Here is an 18,662-nt window from a genome sequence, read left to right as displayed (position 1 = left end):
TGACCCCCGCGCCAGCCCCAGCTCCAGGCTGTCCGTTCCAGCCGCTCCCTGCTGGCACTGTCCCTTCTCAGCAGCCCCGGAGACACAGTAAGACGCCCGGACCTGCGGCCGCCCCGCCCGGCACTGGCCCGGGCCCAGCCCAGCGCTGTCCTCACACCGCCCGGGCGCGCGCCCGCCCCGCTCATGCGCGTCCCCTCCCTTCCTGCTGGCTCATTCCATTCGTTGGCAGAGGGGAGGGCGGGTTAAACAGCGCAAGTTTAACACTCTCTAGAACGCCTTTAGGTGAACAGTAACGCTTCTCCTTCTGACACAAAAGTACTTTTATTACTTTACAACGACTCCTAGGGAACGTGGCTGAAATGCAGGGCGGAAAGCCCTTCTCGGCGTGTTGCTCACCCCCGCTCCCTGCGGTGGCCGCCCGGCTCGTCCCCCCGCCCGGGCGCGGAAGGGCGGGGCGCGGCGAGGGTCAGCGCGGCCGCGGCGGAAGCGCCGCTGCCCGCCCGCCTGAGCCGGCCCGCCCATGGCCCGCCGCCGGGACAGACCCGCTCCCCGACTGGGACGGGCTGAAGCTCCGCGTGCGGACCCTCATCGCCTCCCACCGCGTCATGATCTTCAGCAAGAGCTACTGCCCGTACTGCAACAAGGTGAGGCGGCGGCGGGAGCGGGCTCGGCGCGCGCCCCCCGCGGGCCCTCCTTCCTTCTGGGCGAATGGGCACACACCTGCTCCGGGAGCGCCCCGGGCGGAGAAGGGCGCAGGGGAGCGGGGCTGAGCTCAGGCTGTGTGGGGATGGGGTTTGGAGCGTGCAGAGGGTAGCGCTGTGCTCGTTCCTCTGGAGCACCACGTGCCAGCCCTTGGAAACCGCTTACCAGGCGTGAAACGAGGCAAAGATCCCGACTGGCGTCCTTGGTAGTTCTTCTCCCTTTGCCACGCGGGTAGGTGGATGTGTGGAGAGTTCTGATCAGCTTCTGTAGCTGCTTCTCGAAGCTCAGGGTGCTGGATGTCTTCCTTTCTCCCTGGAAGTTTGGGTACCCCGTTGGCGTTCAGCTTGGACAAAGCTGCGTCCCAGGAAAGGATTGTTTTCTGCTCTTTCTAAATTTCAGGGAGAAGGTTGACTGTATAGCAAGTTTAAGTTCTAAATGCTCGCTATGATGCGTGTTTAAAAAAAAAAAAAAAGGCACTCTTGGTTAATTGTGACGTTTAGAGAAAAATATCTTTTTAGCCCTGGTTGCTCATCAGTATCACAGGGTGGTTATAACTGCTGAGCCAGAGTAATTAAATAAACCCAGGGCCTTCATTAGAATTTTACAATACCAACACACTGGCCATAGACCATACAGAATGTGGGTGTTTGTAGGCATTGGGATTCTTAGATGTTTACAAAGGGCATGTTATGAAATTTTAGTTAAATCCCACATTGCCATATTTCATGTGACCGTGGTGGGAAAACATAATTGGAACTGTGGGATCGAGTCCTGGTGTTCCTCAACGGAACTGACAACCAGGAAAATACTCTGAAGCCTCACTCCCACGTGTAGGTTCGGTTTAGTTCCGGGAGCTCTTGTGGGGGAGGAAATGTTATGACCCTCTTGTAAAAAACTTATATGAGTATATTGTATCTCGCTTAAAACTTAATTGAGGTTTTGGGAAAGGAAGCTTCTGTGTATGAGAGGATAGACAAAACCAATGCCTCCTCTCTAACTATGTTTTGGCAGATAGTACAGCATATTAGGCAGCTCAAATCCTTCTAAAATTTACTTAACAATTTACTCACTGGAAGTTTTGTTAAATGAAATGTTGGAGTCTTGCTCCAGTCTATTCCAGTTGACAGAAATGTTACCTTTTGTTGCGGAGAAATCTTCTTGAGGACTTCAGTGCTGCCCATTTAGAAATACTTAGTCATTCCTGTCTGTATTGCCCTGTTTGCTTTTACTGATTATGATTGCAAGTCTTGATGCTCATGGCACTCAGTCCAGTGGTTTTGAGATCATGCAATGGCACAGTAACTTTTTAAGCCTTGGACCTTTTTCCTTCATCTGTTCCTGGTGTTGCAGTAGGTCTAGGCTAAGGCAATGAGCTTGAGGGGAAAAAAGACTTAATTGTAGTAATTAAATTCCAGATTGTTTTTTCCTGCATTTGTTCAGACCTTCTTCATTAGGCAGGATTATTTGCTTCAGGGAAGCAGTCAGATATGAGGAATATTATTTTTATTGTCTTGCAAAGGGGAAGAATGAATATTGGGAGTAGGAGGGCCCTCTCTCATGGCCCTTTCTAGGAGGTAGAGTTGAAAGACCTGTTATGAATTTTTGTGAAGGAACAGGTGACAAATGGGGCGGGGGGAAGAGGAGCTGATTGGTAGGCAGATTTCCTTGGCTTATGTTTCTGTTTGGAGTGGAAGAGAAAGGTAATATAATGAAGAAAACTTGTAGCAGAGGTATAGATTGCAGACAGAAAATTAGAAGAAGAAAGTTTGAGAGAATGAAGCCTCACATGAGACATGAAGTGATAAAACAGAGAAATATCTTCCACACTATGGGTATTAACAACTCCCACTGAAGAGTTAGAAATTAGTGAAAGGAATGGGAAAACAATGGGTAATGCAGCATTCTTGCTAGCTGTTCTAGTCTGTAGAATTAATGAAGTGGATATAATTTGAAAGTGTAGTTACAGCTTGGGTACTTAGCCTGTAATCACATAGTTCTGAGTTCTTAAAGACAGATATGAATAGTGTGCATTGTGTCTGTCTTTTACTGTGGATAGCTGTTAGCAATGTGCTTTTGGTAGGATTAATTGAAAAACTGAAGATGATTAGCACAAGTGCAGAGAACACTCATGCTCTAAAAAGGACCTAATTTGGGGGATGGAAAGAATTCTTTATTTCAAATGGAGGTAGCTGTGCTGGAAGAAAATTAAGATTTGTTCTTTTCTTCAGAAACAGCACTGCAAATAAATTCTGTAAGTGAATTAAATAGTTGATTGTATTCAGTTTAGCTAGTAACATGACTTGGCAATTGTGCAGTTGTTCTTCTGCAAATGCAATTTATTGTTCAATTGGTTTAACAAGACAGTGGTGGTAGAATTACGTGTTTGTCATAACAACTTGGCTGTTTTTTAATTTCTTAGCACCCAGAGAAGATACTAAGCAAGATAGAAATGCATGAAGAAAACATAGGTTTTTCTAGCATGAAAAAATGGCAAGTCTGAACACTGTGATATGTTGAAATTTGAGGAGCAACAACTGTGATTGCATAGAAGTTGCTGTTTATTTCAGTTATATTTTATGCTCTTACAGATGATGTTCTCAGTCCTAGGGAGTTCTGGTCAATTCAGCTGTAGCTATTATGAAATGTTAGCTAATACATGGAACAGCAGACTTAGGACATACCATTACTACTTTTATGGTATGAAGCTTGTTTCAAACCTGCTTAGCTACCCTAGTGACAGCATCTCCAGGAACAGTTTTCTAAAGTTAGGCCAATTTCTCAGTTTCAGAGAAATTATCTACTGCTAAATAATATTTGGAAGTGTTTCTAGTCTATCACTTCTTGTGAAAACTGGAGTTTAGTAGGTAGGTGAGGCCTTTGCATTGGTGAGAAGGGAAATAAATTGTTATATGAGTGACCATGCAACCTAGTATCTCATTCCAGACACTTAAAGAAATTACAGTTTTAGGGTAGGGCTGTATGGAAGAAAATCTGCCAGTATGCTGCTGGAGTTTCCAGCACTGTGTGAGACCAGAATTTCTTCACCTGAGTTTCTATTAGTTTTATTGAGTTAAAAGTTTTCAGTGGATTTTTTTTTTCATTAGTTGATCTAATAACTTCTTTGATTTCCTTTTAATTTTGGCTTGTACAGTGTCGGGTTCTCTGGTTATGTTCCATAGGGAGGTTTACTTTTCATTTCAAAATTGTTTTCTGGAAAAAGCAGTTGTTGCTGAGTGCTCCAGTGAGTATTTCTGAGAAATCATTTCCTCTTCACCTTATCTAGATATTACTCATGATTAGTGTATGTTTATCTTTCTGCTCCTAATCATTTCCTTTTCCAAACTGAAGTAATCTATTATCTCTTGCGTGCATTGAAGATTTTGTAACTGCTCATGCTTGTTACTGTTCTTTCTTTCAGTTTCATTAGCACAAGTATAATCTGTTCATAAGTATAAAGTGCAATAGCTACTTCTAATCAGGATGCGGACTTCTGATTTTTGTTCTCTTTACTACATATCTTCAGAGAATAAAGGTGGCCTAAATGCCTTAAATCTGTCCTTTCTTGAGTGTAATCCTTTCTTGTTATACTAATGTTCTGTCCTGTCCTCCCTCCTGCCAGCTGCTGTTGCAATGTTTTGGTAAAGTTTTTTTTTTAAAAAAAAAACAAACAAACAAACTAATGAAATCTTGCCTGTTACTCTGCTACTTTGCTGCAAACTAGACTAGCAGCCAAGTAGCTAATTTTGTGACTTCCCTCCAGATTCTTAACTTACCACATCCTAGTAGTAATCTCTTTAAGTTCTGCTTTTTAGATCTTTCATGCCATTCAGCTTGGGCTTAATAACGGCAGATGCAGAGTGGAGGTCTGGAGCAGTTACACTGCTGTTTTCTTTTCGTTCAGCCTGTAGCCATAATCATTCCAGGAAGCAAGCCTGAAGGTAATGGGGAGCTTAGGACCAAAGTTTTTAGGTCACCTAGGTGGGTAGAGGACTAAGTGTCTCACACACTGGATGTGTGAAGGAAGAACTCAGTTTGTTGAACCTTAAGAAGGCTGAGGAGGAATTTTAGTTACTGTCCTCAACTGTTAAGATGACCAGACTCTTCTCAGAGTTGAGAAGTGAAAGGATAAGGACCAATAGACATAAGTTGCAGTGGGAGATACTCCAGTGAGATCGAAGTTCTTTACTGTGAGGATGGTCAAACACTGAACCAGCCCAGAGATGTTCTGGTGTCTCTGTCCTTGTGGATGTTCAGAATGAGGGGACAGTGCCTAAGCAATGTGATCAGCGTTTGCGTTTTGGCTCTGCTTTGAGCAGGGAGTTGGCACAGATGACCTGCAAAGGTCCCTTACAACTTCAATTATTCTGTAACTGTAGAACCAATACAATCAATTGTACAAGCAGAGCTTATTTTTGTATGTTGTGGTTGATACATGATAGGGTAAGAAGCTCACTATGTGGTTGGTACCGAATACAAAATCTTCCTGTTTGTATAAAGCTGAAACTTTGTCAGAAAGCACTGGAATACTCAGTCTTCAGCATAGTAACAGCATGGATCACAGCAACATTAAAAACATTTTTATTCATCATGTGCTTGACATCTTTAAACTTAATCTAATAATCTTGTGACTCAGCATACTCTTAATGAAGCACTGTCAGTAAATTTGAGGTTCATCAGAAAGCTGGTTGTAAAATGTTCAGACTCCATGCTGGCAAGTGGATCCATAATACAGGCATTTAGTGATTCTTGCTAGAGCTGTTTTCACATTCAAATAATTATGATTAAAGCAGATTTATTTTTTTAATGCGTAGTCTTACAATATTTATTTGCACAGGCATGTCTGCAAATTATATTTCAAAGGAGTAAATACTGCTGTATGTAATGCATCCTGTGCTGTGAGGTATGGAATAGAATCATAGAATCAGCTGGATTGGAAGGGACCTCCAAGATCATCAAGTCCAACCCTTGATCCACTACTGCCATGGTTACCAGCCCATGGCACTGATGCCACATCCAGTCTCATCTAAAAACCTCCAGGGACGGAGAATCCACCACTTCCCTGGGCAGCCCATTCCAATGCCTGATTGCCCTTTCTGTAAAGAATTTCTTCCTAATATCTAACCTAAGCCTCCCCTGGCACAGCTTAAGACCATGCCCTCTTGTCTTGCTGGTAGTTGCCTGGGAGATGGCATTGTCCTTCTGGAAAGACAATTCACAATTTGAATACTGAGAGTTTAATAAATAATGCTACTGTAAAAATCTTGTTTCTAAAAGGCTACCTGGTTTGAATCTGGTAATGGTACATTCTGTCCATCCAGAACTGAGGTTAGAAAAACACCCAGTTGAGTACACTTGGGAAGTATTACAATCTTCTGCAGCTTTTTGTAATACCAGATTTTTTTTATTTTCTTGAGAATGTTTTGTTTTGCATGTTATCCTCTACTCCCTTCTTCTGCTTTCTTTTTTTCTGTAATACTACCAAAGAATCTTGCTGCTGCTTTATCTCTTTGTTTTTCCTCATGGCAGCCACTTCGATGGCTTTTGGTATGTCAGGGATGCAGGAGTCTGCAGCTAAGGAAACTGTGTGTAGAAACTTTTCCTTATGTAATGAAACTTTTCTCAGAAGGTTAAATAGCCTGGCTTTAAGTGCAAAACATAAAGTAGTGCCAAACTTTAGCAAAGCTACCTAGAGCCCAGCCCTCAGAGCATAGTGACTAAGACTTAGAGGTTCCCTGTGTATGTCCAACAGTCAGTTCTACCCTGAGCTGAGTGTCAGATGTTGAGAAAGCTTTGCACTGGCCTCGTGTCTGTTTGTGTTGCAGGTGAAGGAACTCTTCCACTCCATGCGTGTGGAGTACTATGCTTTGGAGCTTGATGTGACTGGTGAGTAGGAGAAAGAAAATCCAGCACGTGGTGTTTAATGTAACTAAAAATGGATGACTGTGCATGATTCCTTAAGCTGTCTTGAACTAACCAAAGGATGTATAAAAACAATTAAAATATATTTTAATATATGTGCAGAGATAGAAGTAATTAGTCTTCAGTGTGGATTTTAAAAAAGGATGTGTTTTTAGTAGAACTGAAATTTTTTTAACTGTAAAAATGAGCAATTGATAGAGGATGTGAGATCTGATTTCTCTACAAGGAGCTCTGTCTTTTGGGAAAAAGCTTGTGGTATTATTTCCTACTTCTGTTTCTGTTGTGGCTTTGGATGAGTTGTTAATGTTTGACGTGGTATTTGGGTGACCTTCATTGGGAAAGTTGCTGAGTCACTGCAAGAAAGGGTAAATTCTATTACCTTGGCTGCTGCTAGTTTGAGGTGGGGTTTTTTTAAAGTCCAAGCTACTTTAGTTTTAGGATATGTGCAGTGCCTTATGCATATATGTACAGGGTGCATGTAGATTTGAATGTAGTTTTAGGAACAAGTAGTTTCTTGCATGATTCTTAGTAAACTCTTAGTTGCACTGTTTGTAAGCTGTTGAATATGTATTATCAATTTTTTTTCTGTACAAAACTTAAGTTTCCAATTTTTTTTTTCTCTAAAGTTCTAATGCCTTTTTGAAGTGTTTTTGTCTCAATGTTTGGGAGAAATGTACATGTTTATTCATTTCTTCATAGTTTTTACTTTTTATTCAATTTGTGGTACTGTGAAGTAATTATAGCCCAAGATATGCAAAGTACAATGCACAACCCTTTTTTATTTTTTTTACCCTGGAATTCCTCATAATTAATAATGTATTTCCCTTGCAATTGCTCAGATGACTGATACAAAATAGATGGGGTCTTGGAATAAAAAGATTTTAGTCAAAGTGATTACTGTAAATGCTCATTCTCACATTTACTGCCAAGAGATCCAAATTGAGCCTGTGTGTAGGTACTAATGATTCAGATGACAAGTCAGGTCAAGCAATGATCATTTTAAAACTGGAAAGTTTCAGACATTGTGGTGGGTAGAAAAAGTCTGAAGGTAGCTTTAGGGTAAGTAAAAAAGCATGTTCATACTTCCCTTCTGCATATTCTCATAATTCAGAGCTGCTGGGCAAAATTATGTGCATGAATACAGAACACACTCCAAAACCAGACAGCTCTCGGGAAAGAAAAGCTGTCTGTGTGATCTCCTGTGATAGCTGGAAAAGAATTTTTGTGTAGTACTAAGTGTGACACTGTCAGGAAGAGATCAATAAGAATCCAGGAAATACAAGGACTAAACTCATTCTGTAGAATTATGGCTTGAAACACCAATATAAGCTCTGTATGTAAGCATGCTCTTTTGACAAGTAGTTTCTGAAGACTTGCTTATGTTCAGGAAACCTGCAAATGTGATGTTTATAACAGAATTGTTTTCTTGGCAGGCCTATGGTGTATCACAGTCCAAACCTTTAATACTTCAGATTGTTTTAAAAGCTCTCTTCCTGAAAATTGTTCATAATGTACCCGTTCCTTTTATTCTTAGATGATGGGGCCAGTATTCAGCAAGTGTTGGCAGAGTTAACTAATCAGAGGACAGTGCCTAATGTATTTGTCAATGGAACTCACATAGGTGGCTGTGATGCAACATTCCAGGTAACTTAACTTTAAAAATCAGATAGAAGTAGACAAGACTGAGTGAATTTGCTGTTTGATCATAGTTAAATTTTGTGTGACCTATTAGACTGGGTGTTCTAGCTCAGAGGAATTAATGTGACTCAGCTACTGTTTGCTCAAAAATGTGCGTGCTAATTTGATTTTTTTTTTCCTCTCAGGCTTATCAGGATGGATCACTGCAGAAACTTCTTGGGGATAGCAAAGATACAGAACCCTATGAATATGACCTCATTATCATTGGTGGTGGCTCAGGTGGACTTGCATGTTCCAAGGTATGTCATGAAAATTTCATTGAAGAGCAGGTTGTATGTAAAACTTCTTCAAAAGCTAATCTGTCAATTATATTACTATAAAACAGTGTATATTTGGATGAGTATTACTGTTCAGCTTGTTAATTAATGAACCAGTAGTGGTGCTCACTCAGGAGATAATGGTCTGTGTGGACCAGTTTCTAGCCAATGTCTATTCAGTTCTTAATCCTAATAGTAGGTTTTAGTTTTCTGACTGAGGGTGGAACCATATGTTTTTTAAGTACGTTTTCATGTGTAGTACACAGGCACTTTAACACTTCCAGACAGTAATTTGGAAAACTTAAAGGCTACTCTTGAAGACTTTTAACACTTTAGGATACAGAATCATCAGTCACCTGAAATGAAGTGCTTTCAGCTGTCACTTCTTGTCATCCATGAACATGCCCAGTCAGTCCCACCCTCCTAAGGGAAAAGAGACCTAACAGCATAAATATTTCTTTGGGTGAGGTAGAAGAGTATCAGAGGCTCATAAGTCCATCTTTTACCTTTTTCAGGTCATGGGTTTTAACAGCATAGGATGATGTGGATGCAGCATTGAACATATAAGCAGACATTCAAAGTTTGGAAGAAAGTAATAGTTTCTGAGGGATTTCAGTTTTTGTCTAGTGAAGGAGATAAAAGATATGATATGATATATGATAATGAGACTAACTAGTAAAGATAGTAAAGAAGCCTTCTATTAGTGCTGAGTGTATCATGAGCATAAATGACTGGACAGGCCTTCTTGGTTGAGTAACACTGACTGGTCATTTCCATCTTTTGTAGGAAGCCGCTGCCTTGGGAAAGAAAGTAATGGTATTGGATTATGTTGTTCCAACACCTCTTGGAACCACGTGGGGTAAGCTTCTGTTATCGTGTATTTTATGATGCTCAAGTACCAGTGATACATACTGAGATGTTATATATTATGGATTTGTGCTCTTAGAAATTGAGGCTAAATTCCTGTAATTCTGGTACCCAGATAACAAAAGGAGTTGTTTTCCTGACATGCCTGCTGCCTTTCTGGATAGTTCTTGCTGTTTTGTGCATTGCTGACTCTGTTCTTTGTCAAATGTTCTAGTTTTGATCACTTTCAAATAGTGTCTGGGTGGTGTGTGTTCACTGGTTCTATTTTGTGGACAACTGCCTTTGGAACAGTGACTACATGCCTATATATGTCTCACCTTTCCATAATTAAAGACACCTGCTGTCTGACCTTATTAGTGATATTTGAAGTTTAGAATGAGTGAGGAACTTCATTGGTGAAATTTTATTGAGTTGAGGAATGAATGTGCTTTTGTAGCTACTATGTCAAACACATGCATGTTTCAAATTCCTCATAATAACTGATAGTAAACTCTAGGAACTCTGGGCTTTCTGCCTTGCTTACTTGCCAACTTGACCAAAATCTTAAGCATTGTGGAATAAGTAACCTGGGTCTGTGTTTAAGATATACTGTACCCATCTTGGTTCAGTGAGTCTGGTCACTTCTTAAACTGAATCCAAATTTATAAGCTTAGTGTACTCATTGTATTTTAAAATGTCTCTTGCAACAGAAATTTCATGTTACTTGTGTGACTATAGCAAACTTCACCAACTGATATATGAGTGATTATATAAAGCACATAATAGGAAAATCATAAATGTCCTGTTTTTGGAAACATTAACGTGGTTCTTTCCATTTTAGGACTTGGTGGCACATGTGTAAATGTAGGTTGCATTCCTAAGAAGCTAATGCATCAAGCAGCACTTCTGGGCCAGGCACTCCAAGATTCAAGGAAATACGGGTGGCAGTATGAAGAACAAGGTTAGTGAGAACAGGGAGGGCAGCCTGAGACTGTACAGATGAAATGCTGAGCTCAAGACCGTTCTTGTACTTTGGACTCAGTAAATTAGAAGCAGAATTCAGTAGTTTTCTTAGGTGAATCAGAAGGCATCCTCGTTCTTGAGTCATAAAAACCTTTAGGGTTGACAGTTAATTGTGTTTTGCTCCCTATATTATCTGAAATAAATGAAAGAACTTCTAGAATGCGCTTATTTCAGATAGTAGCAAGTCAAGTAAATATTAACATAGTAGAACAAGACCTTAATAATTATCCTCATTACTGATAATGATGTTTTCTTAGCATGATATATAGCGAATAAGGTTTTTTTTAAGGGTTCATTGCACTTTTATTTCTTTAAATATGAAATTAATGTCTTATTTCAGTTAAACACAACTGGGAGATCATGGTAGAAGCAATTCAGAACTACATTGGTTCTTTAAACTGGGGCTATCGAGTGTCCTTGAGAGAAAAGTCTGTGACATACCTCAATTCTTACGGAGAATTCGTTGAACCACACAAAATTAAGGTATGCACTGCATTTAAAAGACTTAATTGGGAGGAAAAACTTGTGTTCTAAAACTGCCTTTTGAAATCCAGCACAGAAAAGGCTTCATTTTAACATTACCAGCTTAGGTCAACTGAAGTTAAAAACTCATTTGTGAAATAAATTATTGATTTAAATAATTATTGTACTTTAGTACATTCCACAGTGTTTGCAAACCTAGTAACTGTTACATAAGAGTAATGTGGATATCTTTAAACCTGTGTCTTGCAAGAATAGAGTAAGGTGGTCTCAGTCTCTAACTTCATGACTGAGTTCAGCAGCCTGAGTGAGGAGGGGGAAAAAAAGAATAACTTTAGCTGTATGATTTTGCAACTTGGAAAACCTTCATACTAAAGCATAAAAACTACTGAAATTAAATTCAGATTAAGCACTTGCGTAACGGCACTGCTGGAACCTTATGCTGTATCAGCATACAAATTAAACTGTCAGTTTTGCAAGACAAAACATGTGCTGGCAATCTTGCTGTACTGTAGCAAGGTTAACCTAGAAAAGTGCATATTGAAGGCAACTGTAGTGTTCAGTGGGTGTAATTGTCTGTTTTCAATATCAAGGCTGAACTGCAAGTGTTTCAAACCCAGAGACCAGCAGTGAAAGATAGTAGTGTGTTCAATGTACCTCATGTACCAACTGTTGTAGTGTCCAGGCATGCAGGTCATCTACTTAAGTGTCCTTAGTCAATAAATGAAGTAGAAAAGAAAGATTTCCAGCAGGAGGTTGGACTAGATGACCTTCTGTGGTCTTTTCCAACCTGAATTATCTGTTGACTCAATGGGGGGGAAGTTTCCCTTTGTCTGGGTTGGAAAATAACTAAAGAGCAAGAATGAAGGTCAGATTTTGGGAGAGAAAGACCAAGGGTCTCTAGAGGTTAAATTAGTTTGAATTCACTTAAGGTTGGATCTTAGGCTCTCTGAAATCATTCAACTAGTTTAATTTTTTAATTTCTGCATTAGCCTAAGAACTAATTGATATTATTCTGTCATTAGCATTATGTTGGCCTTTTACTGGGAGGGGCAGAGAGGGTCTTAATTTGTTATGGCTTTTTATAACCTGACAGTGAAGTTGTTACAAATAGTTCAATATAAATGAGTAGTTGAAATGGACAGGATTCAAAAAGTAACTGGTTTTATGTGCTCTAATGTGAGAAAAGCCTGATAAAAGTCTGTTGTTTAAACCTGTTGTTCTTCAATGACCTGTGCGGCATCTCTAAATGCATTAGATCTTGTTTCAAACCGCTTGTTCTTCATTCTTAAACATAGTTTTTATTTTAAAACTTGTGAAAAAGACTGTCTTAACTGCATCTTTATCAACAGGCAACTAATAGAAAAGGACAAGTAACCTATCACACAGCAGAGACTTTTGTCCTGGCAACAGGAGAAAGGCCTAGATATCCGGGTATCCCTGGAGATAAAGAATTCTGTATTACAAGGTGAGATTAAAAAGGTATAATAGACTGAACTTGGTCTGCTCTAGTGTTTGCAAAGACAAACAAGCCTGTGTTGGAAGAACCTTGTAACTTGCACTTCTTTTCTTTTCAGCGATGACCTCTTCTCCCTGCCTTACTGTCCTGGCAAAACTCTAGTTGTGGGTGCTTCCTACGTGGCTCTGGAGTGTGCAGGATTTCTTGCTGGTCTGGGTCTGGATGTGACGGTGATGGTGCGTTCCATCCTTCTGCGGGGCTTTGACCAAGAAATGGCCGAAAAAGTGGGTGCTCACATGGAAACACACGGCGTGAAGTTCATCAGGAAGTTTGTACCTGTTCAGGCAAGTGCTCTCTTTAGGTTTCCTCTCTCCACACAAGGTTACTTTGAACAGCGCACGTAACATGCAGGTGTTGTCTGGGAAGGCTTTGGCTCTCTGCAGAAATAAATGTTTTACAAGGCTAAGCCGTTGAGTGATTGATTAGTAGGTCAAGGCTTGAAGTGACTGTAAATGATCTCTGCTCTGTGGGTCGTTCTAAGCTTACAATAATTTGCACAGGTTGAACAGCTGGAGCAAGGCATGCCAGGAAGGCTGAAAGTGACGGCAAAGTCTACTGAGGGAGTGGAAATCTTTGAAGGAGAATATAACACTGTAAGCATTTCTGACTTTGAAATAACTGAATATAGATACGTGTGAAAATGTACAAAAATACTGTTTTTCTTGAACAACTTCTAAAGGGAAATTCTGCTTGAAAAATCTAAATTACCGGTGTAGAAAAAATATGTGAAAATTCAATATTCATCTTCACTTGAACCCTGTCTGCAGAATGGGTGAAAGAAACTTTGTGCCTGGAATTTAGTTCCTATGAACAGTTGCTTCTGGTTTTGTTCTGAAAGTACTGTTTTGCTGTTTGTTGCATCTCTGAAACAAATTGCACATGGGGAAGACTGAACTGTTGGTGGCTTCTGAAAAAAATTTTGAAAAAGTCACTTCATTCATATGCTTCAGTTTTTTCAGTAGAAGACCAAAGGAAGTGTTATGCTATGCTTCCCTTGCATGAAGTTATTGTATTTAATTTTGGGTTTTGTTTTTTAGGTTTTGATAGCCATTGGTCGTGACGCATGTACCAGAAATATTGGTTTAGATACAATTGGTGTCAAAATCAATGAGAAGTGAGTATTGCTCAACTCCCTTAAACCACTGAATGCAAGGATTTTTTAACTCTTTAACAATACCTACTGGTACTGATGGATTTTTATTTTTTTTTTAATGGTCTTATACCTGGCATTTATGTGAACCTTTAAAACCTTTTTTGAAGTGACAAAAGGCATAAGCATATTCAATAAAATGTGCTCAGTAGTTGGAATAACACCTTTGTGGCAGAACTCCTCCCCTCTGTTTTTTTACCGAGCTCTGAGGAGGGTTGTAATACTGAATTCTGTTCTCTTCTGTTTGTTTTAAAGGAATGGGAAAGTACCTGTAAATGATGAAGAACAAACCAATGTGCCTTATGTTTATGCTATTGGGGATATCTTGGATGGAAAGCTTGAACTTACCCCGGTTGCCATTCAGGCAGGGAGACTGCTGGCCCGCAGGCTGTATGGGGGTAGTTCCAGAAAGGTAAAGCTGTAAGCATACATCTTCAACTTATTTCTATGCTTTTTGCCTCAAAATTGCATGAGTTGATTTGTCCACTTGTCTGTGGGCTCTGCAAGTGTTTTGTAAAAAAGAAAAAAAGTGCTAATACAACTTTTTCTGTTATGAAATGTATAGAACTTGTATAGTCTAAATATGATTTTTTATTTTTAGTGTGACTATATCAACGTACCAACGACAGTGTTTACTCCTTTAGAGTATGGCAGCTGTGGGTTTCCTGAAGAAAGAGCCATAGAAGAATTTGGAAAGGAAAACTTGGAGGTAAGAGCATTCAAGAATCATTTAACTTGTAGCTTGAGAGTGGTTTTTCTTGGACCTTGCTGCTTTACTCCCAAGGCATAGTGTTAAAACAAGATTAGAAGGTTAGCAAGATAGGTAGAACTGTTTTGGCAGTGTTTTCATCTGGCTAATAAGATACTGAATTCACAGAAACCCAGGACTGGACTTAATACCATTAGAATTGCACGTAGCTGTTTGCAGGCAGCTGAGAAGTATTTGACCTCAGGAGGCCAAACCTGGGTTGCAAAACTGTTACTTGTTGTCATGAATTAAAGACTTTCTGCCGAAGTATACCAAACTCCTGAGGTGAACTGACTGTTTTCTGCTGGTTTTCTGTGCTTGAATTGGTAATCAATTTTTTCCTGACCTTATCATATGACTGTAGGAGTGTTGGGCATAACTTCCACGTTCTACAGTAGTTTCTGGCTTCTGCACTTCCCTGGGGGGTTTCATTAAAACTGCTTACATGTCTTGTGTTTAACTCTTTATGTCTTTGAAATCACTTGGCATTATTTAACTCCTGCTGTTAACTATTCTGCAGAATAGGTTTAAACTTACAGTAACTGGTTATTAACTTCACACTTCTCTTTCTGGAAGTACGATCTTAAATCCTGTGTATCTGTTGCTGTTTTAATCAAGTATTTAAACAGAGGTACATGGTTTGGGTCAAGTCTTCTGCTGACTTTTGGAGGATGGCCTCTGTGGGCTGGATGAAACAGAACTTACTGTCTTGTCTAGTTTATGTAATAAACATTTAGTGGGCTTAATGTCAAACCACCTATTTATAAAGATACTAAAAATTAGAATTATGTCTGACTGAATTAATTTGTGAAATTCTAATGCTCTTTTTCTTGTCATTCTCCCAGGTTTATCACAGTTTGTTCTGGCCACTTGAATGGACAGTACCAGGCAGAGATAACAATACCTGTTATGCAAAGGTTATCTGCAATAAACAGGACAATGTAAGTAGTGGGCTGGAATGGATATGCTGAGTGTATTCTTGAAATCTTTTTAGACAGGCCAAAAGACTAAGATCTTTTATTTGGCCTGCCTGAGGCCAGCTCTACCCAATCTGTTAACATAAGTAACTGTTTTAAAAGGGCTGATCAATTTGGAGGGAGCTGATGGTTTTGTTTAGGGTTTTGCATTTTTTTTTCTTTGTTTAGCAACTGTTTGAGCAAATGGTGGCTTTGTACATTACAAAACTTCACCTTGAATTGTTATTTGATAGATTTGTGAAGAAATTTGCCAGAGTTTTTCTTCCAAGTGAGTTTTGAGTAACTGTGCCACCTGGTGTCTTGCTTTAGATTTCTGGACCTTGTGGTTTTTGTCCCTTGAGAAGTGCAGTTTTGCATGTTTCATAGAAACCTGGAAAATATGTGGTTGGTCCTTGAAAACTGATGAGATACAGGAATTTTCAGTGATTAACAGGTTCTTGTTGTGGCAAAAGTACCAATACTGTCTGATACTTTTTCCCAAAGCTATCTGGGAGAACAGACAAAGAAGGAATGATATGAAACAGCATGACTTTTAAACTAAGAGGAAGTAAGCCTCATTCTTTTTCTAATTAGTCCACCTAACACTTTCTCAAAGACTGCAAAAAGGCTCAAAGTTCTGATTTATTGGAGTGTCATTGGAAAGAATCCTAATTAAAATAACGCAATGGAAGGAGGGACTTTATTTAGATTTTATATTAAAGGTTTTTTTCCTAGGATGCTGGAGGAGAATGTAAGGTAAATAGTGTATTAAAGTTACTCATTGTGAGGAATTTGTATCCTCTCTTGCAAATCATGGCCAGACCTGAAGGTGTAGGAACATCCTGGGAAAATGTTTTAAAACACAGCTTGTATGCCTCTTGATAAACAATTCAGGAAACAAATTGAAACAAACCACACCCATTTTTAACTTGTTGCCTACTGCCATCAGTCTAGATCTGGCTAAAGACAAAGTTCAATGCTATGTTTTCTTTTTTTCTCTTGTTAACTGCTTTGGGAGGGAGGGAACAGCCAGTGAAAGCTCTCCAATATAAGCAGTATAAAATCTGACCCAATTTCAACATCGATAAATAATATTAAATCTGAATGTACTAAAGATACTGTATATCTATAAAATCATAAAAACGATAAAACTAGAATGTATTCAGTTTTACACAGCATCTTTGATTAAGTGCTGAGTAATCATTTTAAAACTTATTTCATTGTGCTACACTGGACTGGAAAGAACTGCAGATCTACTTCATTTAAGTAGTTAATTTTTTGTTAAAGGCTCTGCTATTGACCTGCTTCCATAACATACATTTCCAGTGTAGAGGGAGTTACATACTAGAGCTTTTGTTGCACTTTGCCTTGTACTAACTCATGTTCTTCTCTCATGTGTTGTAAAGAATCGTGTGATAGGACTTCATGTTCTTGGGCCCAATGCTGGTGAAGTAACTCAAGGTTTTGCTGCTGCAATAAAATGTGGTCTCACCAAAGAACTGCTTGATGAAACAATTGGTATCCATCCCACTTGTGCAGAGGTAAGGAAGGGTCAAGGCACCATTTAGATGCAAGGAAAAACAACAACATTGTGTTTTGAGGTTTATTTAGTATTTGTTTAGCTCCTAACCATAAGATACTGACACATGATAGGAAACATGTTAATTGTGCACTACAACCTGTTTTCTGTTTTAATAGTTCAAAGAAATGTAGCATTGTTACTTTACAAGAGGAGAGCAATAGCCATGTGGATGATAATGCAGACAACAGTAAATAAGCAGTTCTTTTGATCTGTTACAGGTGTTCACTACAATGGATATTACAAAGGCCTCGGGACAAGACATCACTCAGAAGGGCTGCTGAGGTTAAACCTGCTGTTTTACATGTTTCCATGTTGTTCACACTCAGTTCTGGGGAAGCTCTAATACATCCAACTGCTTTGCAGCAAAGTAAACGTTTGCATCAGTACCACTGTAAGTACTGCAGCTGGGAGTGGTGCCTTGGAGAGCCTTCCTCAGTAAGTTGTGTTGCACGTGGAAACAGTAATACAGCAAGAAAATCTTGGACTGTAAATCCTGGCTCTGCTTGGAATTAGCACTGTGGTGCTTTTTTGACGTTCTAGCTCGGAACCTTCTTGTGAGGTGAGCTACGACTGATGGCTCCATGCAAGGTTGGGAGATCCTTCCTCTAGTCACGTGACTGAACTCCTCCTGAAGGAAATTCTTAAATTGCACAATTTAAAGCTGATGCTTCTAGGTTCCAGTGTCTTGTACAAATGCTTGAAATAGAAGACAAATATATAATTGAATGATTCTTGCCAACAGTTTACAGTTGACAGATTTATCTTTTTGATGAATTTTGTTATACTTAGTTGTATGTTCAGTTGAGACAAGATGGCACAAATAGAATGCAGTGTTGAACAGTGCAGTTCAAGCACTAGTCTCCCACCTCAACCAGTCTAAAACTTCAAAGTAGCATGAGACATTGCTGTTGTTCCCATTCATAGTTGTTTGACCTCAGGTGAGGACATGTCTTTAAAATAAAAATTTGAGTTGTAGGCATCTTGTGTGTCAGGGCTGAAGAGCATAAGCGCAAGACCTTGTCAATTTGCCCAAATCTGGTTTCAGCTCTGTAACTTAAAACCTTACAGAACCCACAACTGTAAGTCTGTGCTCTTAAGTGGAGTACTAAAGTCTTTGGGAAGCAGACTCTGCCCTACTAATACAGTAGGTGCCTGCCCGTGATGGTAGTTAAGCACTGTCTAGAACTGCTTTCTGAATCATGTGTGGCAGCACAGAGCAATGGCCTGGTGTGCTTTGTGTAGTGTTGTGTACAGTCAGTACTCTGAAGCTTTCTTCCACCCCTGGCATACTGTTCTGGGGGAATTGTGCTTGAATTTGGCTCTTAGTTTTGTCCAAAGGGATGTTTTGAAAGACTATTTCTGAACATTGTATGATAGTAAACAGTTTTTAACTATTTAATCTGTGATGTACCATGGAATTTGAAGTTCAATAAACAATGAATACAACACACTGTGGTGTCTGACCTCATGGTTTGTGTTGCCGGAGATTTTATTGTGCTTCAATTATGTTGTTTATCCCATGCAGTACCAAAACCTCTAGAGTTGTGCATACTGTAATCTTTTAAATGGAGAAAAAAGTTGTCTTGTCACACCTGGGGACTTGCTCAAGAAATCCAACATGCTTCTATTTTTGTTATACAGAATTCTCTCTTCTCAGACTAAGAGAACAATTTTATACCACTTCTGTATATTCCAGAAGATCCTAAATACCTATGTTATATCATTTAACTACAACACAGCTCAGAGATGCTCAGTAGAATCTAGTTAGAGTGTGAGCAACAA

At 39.5% G+C, this 18,662-nt stretch overlaps 1 protein-coding gene across 1 annotated transcript; it reads left to right on the top strand.

The window, feature by feature from the left end:
* The first annotated feature begins 467 nt into the window (after positions 1 to 467).
* TXNRD3 (thioredoxin reductase 3) lies at positions 468 to 18,330 on the top strand. Its single transcript, XM_018068459.3, has 16 exons — positions 468 to 644; positions 6,525 to 6,585; positions 8,156 to 8,265; positions 8,445 to 8,558; positions 9,363 to 9,435; positions 10,264 to 10,383; positions 10,786 to 10,928; positions 12,278 to 12,393; positions 12,503 to 12,728; positions 12,945 to 13,037; positions 13,482 to 13,558; positions 13,850 to 14,006; positions 14,196 to 14,303; positions 15,188 to 15,283; positions 16,705 to 16,839; positions 17,099 to 18,330. The coding sequence occupies exons 1-16, from the start codon at positions 606 to 608 to the stop codon at positions 17,159 to 17,161; spliced, it is 1,731 nt and encodes a 576-aa protein (XP_017923948.1). The 5' UTR covers positions 468 to 605; the 3' UTR covers positions 17,162 to 18,330.
* Positions 18,331 to 18,662: the final 332 nt, after the last annotated feature.

Source organism: Manacus vitellinus, unplaced genomic scaffold (genome assembly GCF_001715985.3).
Source record: "Manacus vitellinus isolate BGI_N305 unplaced genomic scaffold, ASM171598v3 scaffold_14_pilon, whole genome shotgun sequence".
NCBI classification, from domain to species: Eukaryota; Metazoa; Chordata; class Aves; order Passeriformes; family Pipridae; genus Manacus; species Manacus vitellinus.
The sequence above is the reverse complement of the archived record's forward strand: the minus strand, read 5'-3'. Positions and strand labels throughout refer to the sequence as shown.